The sequence below is a fragment of the Brachypodium distachyon genome, chromosome 4, assembly GCF_000005505.3.
Source record: "Brachypodium distachyon strain Bd21 chromosome 4, Brachypodium_distachyon_v3.0, whole genome shotgun sequence".
Taxonomy (NCBI): domain Eukaryota; kingdom Viridiplantae; phylum Streptophyta; class Magnoliopsida; order Poales; family Poaceae; genus Brachypodium; species Brachypodium distachyon.
In genome coordinates, this window is record NC_016134.3 from 32,225,594 (window position 1) to 32,233,472 (window position 7,879).

The following is a 7,879-nucleotide window of genomic DNA, read 5'->3' on the forward strand; positions in this document are numbered from 1 at the left end:
TTATTATTATTTAAATATTTTGTTCAATTATTGCAAGCAAGAGTTTATACTTGCACATATGCGTGTGTTTATCTTCGTCGGATGGAAATATTTGTATATATAATTTTTGCTTACTATTGTCTAATAAAAGTAATTTTATTTCTGTATACTAAATTTCTATGAAAGGTTTCGTGCGCGAGGAAAGTATTTGATTCGCACTTCATCGTGAACTGATATTTGTGGATTAATAAACATATATTTCAGACGATACCCATTATAAATTATTTCAATTATTATTATTGCTACAAAGGGATTCTGCGGCTCAAAGTAGTTTATTATGATTTTCGACGTAGTTTCGATACTCATATTAATTTTGGTCAAAATCGATGTCAACAAAAGTTTGACTAATTTCATTAGAAAAACAAGATAGTACTCAGTCCGATCTATAATATTGTTATTTTCTCTGTCCAACAAAAGATGTCTTAATTTTAATTAAACTTGAATGTATTTATATATTAAAAGTCATTTCTACATACGTCTAAATTTCGACAAACTTAAAACATCTTTTTTCGGAGAGATGTATTAAGTGTTTTGGATTTAACAGTGAAACTAATAAATGCAGACAGTTCGTAATCTAAAGAAAAAAGAAACAGCAACGCAGCACTAGACAGACCACGAGTCGGCCGGCGTACGCACTCCCCAGTTCCCACTCCCCTCGTCCCCTGCAGACTCCCCACTCTTCGCCCGCCTCGCCGGAGGACAGCCGCCCTCGCCGCTCGCGCCCGGAACATGGACACCGTGGGAGCCCGTCTGAGCCGCTCCTCCACGCGGTACGGCCCATCCAGCAGCAGCAACGCTTCCTTCAGCGGGCCCGTCAGGAAGTGGCGCAAGGCCTGGGCTCCCCTCGCCGGCGGCGGCAACGGCGGCGCGGGATCCGCCTCCGCCGGTATGGGTCCCATGGGGTGCCCCAGGGGGAACAAGGTGGTGCTGCTCAAGTGGGCGCCGGTGAATGGCGCCGCTCGAGGGGCAGGTGACGGCGACGGCAACGGCAAGCAGGTGCCCGCGGCCGCCGGCAGGCGGCGTTTCGTTCCTGTAAGGCCTCTTGGCTCCAAACATTGGGTTTCCTCCCTTCTGTGGTTTCTTTGTTACGCTCTGGCGGGCTCGATTTACTTCAGAGGTCGGACATTTTGCCGTTCATGCCTTCTTCCTGGTCATAATTTTGGGCACAATGTAGCAGGAAATAGGGTCTTGCAGGTTCTTCTTGAATGAATTTGATGTTAATCTCAGCAAGTAGGGTCTGGCACATGGCAAATGCAAAACATTTGGCCTTCTGCTTCCACCTGGGTTGCGCTAGGGTTTTGCTGCTTAATCATTGTGTGGTTTGCTAGATTTGAGTTGATGGTAGTACTATGCCATGCAATTTTAGTAAAACTCGTTCAAGATGAGTCGTCGTGGTTCATGGATTGTGGAAATCTCAAGGGATTGCCAGTTTTCCGCATCTACCTCGAGGCTATATTAAACATTTAGTAGTTGAATTGATGGTTAGACTGAATATCTGGGCTATTGGTTACCAAATGCTCTTTTTATACATAGTTCGTCACCTGTAATCAGGTATGTTGCACTCAATTTTCCCAGAAGTGTGTGTCACTAAAAAGATTAGGCAATCAATATAGCCCTATGTTATGTTTATGCCTTTCATTGTAGGTGCACAAAATTGCAAAAATAATGGACGAGCCTGGACAATCTAGGTAGTGGCTTAGAGCTGATGCTAGTTTTTTCTATAGAAAATGGAAGGTTTATTACCCCAGGCCTCTGCATCTAGGATGCATATAGCCTAAAGAGCTGATGTTGGCATGAAAATTAACCTGACAGAGCCAAAATAATATACAATTTCAGTCATTTCAGCTACATTGGATTAGTTAGGATTTTATTTGGGGGACAAGTATTAAGGCTCAGTTTGGCATTGCTGAACTGTGCTGCGCTGAACTTATTTTATAATCTATTTTGGAAAAATAAACACGAAAGTAGGGAGAAGTTGGTTAGTCAAAAACGAAAATAGACAAAAGCTGGTTGGAAAAGCTGGATTATCATAATCCACCTCAATGCCAAACTCACCCTAAGAAGGTCATTGCTGGGTTTAGCCAGTTTAAGTCTAAAGACTAAAGCCCTACAGAGCCCACACATGTAAGGTTTACAGCGGTTTGGTTTAGCTGGTTTAGAACGCATTGTGGCAAGCCAAGTAGGAGCAGGAGCTCTGCCTCGCTGTCCTTGTCTGTCGCCAGTACTGGCACTCTGAAGCAACGGCAGCCCATCACCGCCAAGAAAGGGACACTAAATTCCAACAAATGCGAGCGGTGTGGTTGCCAGAAGGCTACTGCATTGAAGATGAGGTTACAATGCTCCCGCTTTTGAGCTTGAGTCAGGTGGCATTGGCTTGGAAATTCCTCCAGAGCGATCTACAAAGTGTAGGCCGCTACCATCAGCTGAATCATTCGTGTTGCTTCCTATCAAAGATCAATCTGATTTTTCCACAAGGTGTGTGCTCACATTAACCCAAACCAGCCACTGCCTGCTCGGGTTAGCCAGGTAAGTTCAGCAGGTTTAGCAGGTTCGACCCCGAACCATGAACAGACCTAACAGATGCTGAACTGAGTTGATACATAAAGTTTTAGTTCTTCAATCATTTCAATTGGAAGCTCCTAGCCACAGCATACAGTTACATTCATTCTTATATCTATTGTGGTAAACCCTTGTGCCAATTAACTGAGAAAAGATCCCATTTGTCATTTCCGTAAATAAAAACAGAATGTGTCTCTTAATTTCTTCTTCTTCTTCTATTGCAACATCATTTCAACTTTCTGTTTATTAATACAATCCTTGCGGAGTGATAAGACACATATCCTCTTTCAGGCTTCAGGCGTGCCACAAAATCCTACCAAGAAAAGTGGCAGCACTGAGCTAAATTTGAACCTTGGTTTGGAAGACCCTGACGATGACTCGGATGCTGATTCAAGTGCAGACGAACAGCTGCATTCAGAAAACAGACTGAAGAGGAAAGTGTTTTAACAGAACACCTTGGAATTAGAATCTAATTAGCTGCCCCATATTTCACCCAAATTCTGCACGACCTGCACTTGAGATCGCTCGTGCTTATTATGCATATCTTGTATTTCATAGCTTGTATCGGCCATTGTCCCTTATTTCAGTCCAGAACATTCATTATTGTCTTGTGCTAATTGGGAGGCTTAGGACCTTTTTACTCTTGTATAAATTGTCCTCAACTTATGAGGGAGCTGGCAATGCACCGGCATGTGTTGTACGGAGTCCTTTACAGAGTTTGGAAACACAGTGTGTGGCCTTCTGTCAATTGGTTTTCTACTTCAGACAATTATGCAGACCTAGGCTTGTGCTGGTTGTCGTACACAGAGTAAAATGCACTCGGGCTTGCTCAGCACTCATTCAATTTGCAGAATCTTTACAGGATTTTAACTCTTATGAATTTTTTCCTATCCGTACCATTAATTTCACAAGAATATATATGCTCGTTTCTAAGAATTATGTCCAAATCGATCTAATTCCTAAAGATTCTCTTAGCATTAGGCGAGAGACATCATGGAAATTTTCTAAAGATTGAAATGTGCAGGACAGTTTAATCTTCTACCTTTTCTATTTCAGAGATTTCAAAATCCTGTAAACCGAACAAACCCTCGGACATGTCACTCCTTTGCTTCCCACGTATATGGATCTTATCTCATGGCGTATGTTAACCACTTTTGAATGCCACGACGCACCTTACATTTGAACATAGCAGTAGGGACAAGCCTCCCTCCAACGTCATACTATACCACGTGGCAGTAAAAAATTCTAGTGCATGTAACCTAATTCATATACATACTTGAACGAAGCGGCCAACGACCGTCTGTGAGTACGTATTTTGGTAGTAACCTCGGATGGACATATCCCATGCCCAAGTCTGAATGACCTTTTTTCTTAATTTCAGTGGCCAAGAGTATTAACTCAGTACATATGTAATCTCTTCGTGTCATAATTCTTATCGTGGTTTTAGCTTAAATTTAAACTAAAATCACGACAATAATTATGGAACCAAGTGAGCAGTAGCAATACATTATACATGTGCCAACTAGTCTTGTGTGCTAACAAGTTTGAGAGAAGAAGTATGTCCCTAGTTATGGTTCTGCTATGTACGGTAGGTGAAGGTTTCAAAGAGTGCAAAAGTAAAGTTTTTAAGACAGTAGCCAAGAATAAATTGCGTAAAACCATCAATTTGTTTTTTCAAGAAACCTTCACTTCCAGTGGGAAAAACAAAAGACTCCCTCTTTTACAACCTCGAAGACTTTCAAGTGATGCTTAACTATATAGGAGGCGCCAACCTCCGGGAGTAACAGGACTTGATATCAGCTTTGGGAGGCGATTAACCAAATCCACTCAAAATCTCTCTCTCTCTCTGAATAGATCACACAAGAATATGGGGTAGAAAGAGGTAAACAGTAGAGCTCAAAACCAGGAGATGCAAGAGAATATTAATCTATCTCTCTCATCCTGGGAGGCATGTTTAGGAAAAATCCCTCTTTGGCAGTCACCCGTGCCGTGTCATCCCTCTCTTTGGCCAACGGAGCGGCCCGGGCCCGGCACAGCATGGCCCACCTACCCGTGCCGGCTCACTCCGATGAACCCCAGGCCCAGCCACAGCACACGAACCCAGCCAGGCCGGCTCGAACCCGTTAGCCTGACAGGCCTCACCGGCAGAAGCAACCCAGGTGAGCCTTTTTCTTATTTTATCCATCGGAGGTCGAGACAAAAGAGCAACCGAACAGTGTTAGACACAAATACTCAATGGATCAGATGGTCAGGTCCTGTCCGTGTGCTGGATGTCAGGAGTTTGACTCCTCCGTGCTCACTCCGTTCATATTAAATTAGGACGTATATTGTTTTTTAACAAACTTTTGATCAAGATTACTTCATCAACGGGTGACTTATGTGATACAAATCATAATAATAAGCAATACTTTTGAATACGAATACAATGATATCAATTTTATTTCATAAAAGTTATATATTGCTCCCACCGTTCTGAATTAACTGACGTGGATTTGTATAAATTCTTATGCAAAACCACGTCAGTTAATTCAGGACGGAGGGAGTAATAAACTAATTCTTGGCCAAAGGCTCGGTTAAAGGAAACAATATATGCCTTAATTTTAAAAACAGAGGGAGTATTTTTACATGGGCCGTGCTATTTCCTGGTGGGTGTAAATACACCTGCGGTCCTATTTTTATTGTCCCGGTGTCAGTTTAGTATAAAACTATGAAAACTAAACACTTAAGTCCTAATTTAACTATAATTGGTTCATGCGAGGTCCTAAGCGCGCTCTGGCCGGTTTGACCCGCCTACGTGACAGGTTGATCGCGTACATGTCGGATGAGGGGAGTTTGGCGGGAGTTCTGCCGCCGCGGTGGTTGGAAATTTTTCCAGAAAACCCCTAGAGTGGCAACCACCGTCGTCGAATGGCAGCACAGGCACTTCACCAGAGGAAGGGCAGAAGGCCTCGAATCTGATGCAAGAGGGGCTGAATTCGCCTTCTTCCCTTTCCCTGACGCGGAGGAGTTGGCCATCGACCTCGTTGTCATGGCGGCAGCGGCGACTAAGAAGAGAAGACGAGGAAACATAAAGAACAGAAAACTCCCGACTGAGAAGAGAGGAAGATGACCAGGTTTTTATAGGTTTTTTTTTTTTTGCAAAACTTCCCATCCGCGGTGGCAAAACTCCCGCCAAACGCCCCTCATCCGATGTGTGCACGGTCAACCTGCCGCGTAGAGGGGTCAAATTGGCCAGAGCGCGCTTAGGACCTCGCGTGAACCAATCTTTCCTACTTATAAAGTTTGGAGTTGGTGGTCGTCAGTTCACTTCTTCCTAACCTTTCTCTTGTCATGACAAGTAGATTGTGAAACCCACTAGTTAAAACTTCAAGTCATAATCCTTCCGTACATAGTCTCTGCTGCTTCCTCTCCTCTCCAATCTCCATGAGTTTGAGTTCAGAGTTCAAATTCAGCAAAACCTATCATTAGGCTTCATGACGGTTCATAAGCTGACTATCATGTTTTTCTTAAGTTGTAAATTTTCTTTTTTTGATGATCCCATAGCAAAGCACGGGCACAAAGCTAGTTATAATAAAATTAGGACTTAAGTGTTCATTTTTAGTTTTAGAACCAAACTAACACCGCGGCAATAAAAGTAGGACCGCGAGTATATTTACCTCTTCCTGGTGTGGAGGAGTAAAAAAAAAAGAAAAAAATTAAACGGGCTGGGCCGGCTTGTGGGCTGGAGTCCGAGGTCTAGGCATGGCCCAAGGCGGGTCACGGGCCCGTTTGAGTCCGTGCCGGGCCGACCCTGAAAAATCCTGGTCCGTTGGCCAGCTATACTCCTATCTTCCTTCTCCTCCCCACATGCATCCTGTCCCTACCCACTCTCCTCGCCGTCGCCCTCACCTCTCCTCCCAACTAACCCTCGTGCCGCTACGCCACCCTTCTCCTTGGCTCACGCCGCCATTGACCTATATCTGCACGCCAAATCCGGCGCCCGCCAACGCGTGCTGGCTCGCCATTGACCTAGATCCGCGCACCTGATTTGGCGCCCGCCGACACGTGCTCTCGCGGGGGTTGCTCACCGGCCAGAGGCCCGCGGGGTAGAGTCAATGCTCGGGTGAGTTTTTGCTTTTTATTTCTCTGAGATTTAAGCTCATACCCACGCACATTCAAATACATAACACACCCTGCCGAAAATACTAAACAAGAAAGAAGGTTCCCCGAATAATTTTAAAATTTATCTTATACCTCTGCAGACATGCCGGACACATGGTTTAGCATTGAGCACACATAGATGTGAAGGTGCCACACCCAATAAACCCAGATGGGCAGGCTGCATAACTGCAAGACCTGCCAATGAAAATTTAATTAGTACATTGTAACTCAGAAATTTAAAGTGATGCTTGGGAGCATGTGCTCTTGGTTCAAACAACAATCCCATAGATTGCGCAGCCGCAAGTTGAGTAGCTTGCGGCTGCGGCTGCGGCGGTGATGATGGCGGTGTCGGAGTCGTCTGCGGTCCTTGGGGTTCTTGGGGCCCCGTAGCCGGCTGCTGTGGAGTCTCCGTGGTCAGCGGCTCCGTTTGCGTCTTGGCTGCCGCCGACGAAGGAGCAGCCCCGGCCGTGGATGTCCCGGCTTGGGCGACGCTCGAAACGTCGATGCTCGGGCCGACATCCCAGACGGGAGATGTCAGATCTGCAGCAGTCTTGGTCTCACCCGTGGCCTGAGTTGCGAGGCTCGGCACGGGGAGATGGAGCCGCCGGGATCTCAGACGCGATGCATGTCTGAGATTGTGTGGCCGTCAGAGCCGCCCTGCAGAAATGAAAGTTGATTATTTTCATGACAGTAAAGAAGAAAACCGACGTCAAGGATTGAAGTGTCGTGAGCCTTACCCAACCGTCATGGGCTTCGGCTTGGGTCCACGACAGGCGGTTTTCTTCCGCTTCACAGTTCTCGGAAGATCTTTCTCGGCTCCACACTTTTCACGGACCGGCACTGTAGCTGCAACTGGATCCGAAGCCTCGGCAGCAGTAGCAAGATCAGCCTAGTCGGCTGTTACCGGAGAAATGCAGGCGTGAGCAATCTAATACTAAGTGTTATACTGACTAAGAGAAGATGTCGGGGATTGTTACCTTCAGTGCGACGGGGGCCGGCATGGGCGATCGGCATGTGATCCTCTGAGTCTGGATCCTCATGGTCGATGGTTATGCATTGGCTCCCAAAGGAATCAAGTTGCGCCGAGATAACTCTTTGTCAGATAAAAGCCGGCATAACCATATGTCGGATAAGAACAGAA

At 45.5% G+C, this 7,879-nt stretch overlaps 1 protein-coding gene across 1 annotated transcript; it reads left to right on the forward strand.

Annotated features, from left to right (window-relative positions):
• The first annotated feature begins 631 nt into the window (after window positions 1-631).
• LOC100830977 lies at window positions 632-3,378 on the forward strand. The gene is made up of 2 exons (XM_003577884.4): window positions 632-1,071; window positions 2,890-3,378. The coding sequence occupies exons 1-2, from the start codon at window positions 769-771 to the stop codon at window positions 3,043-3,045; spliced, it is 459 nt and encodes a 152-aa protein (XP_003577932.1). The 5' UTR covers window positions 632-768; the 3' UTR covers window positions 3,046-3,378.
• The last annotated feature ends 4,501 nt before the right edge of the window (window positions 3,379-7,879 follow it).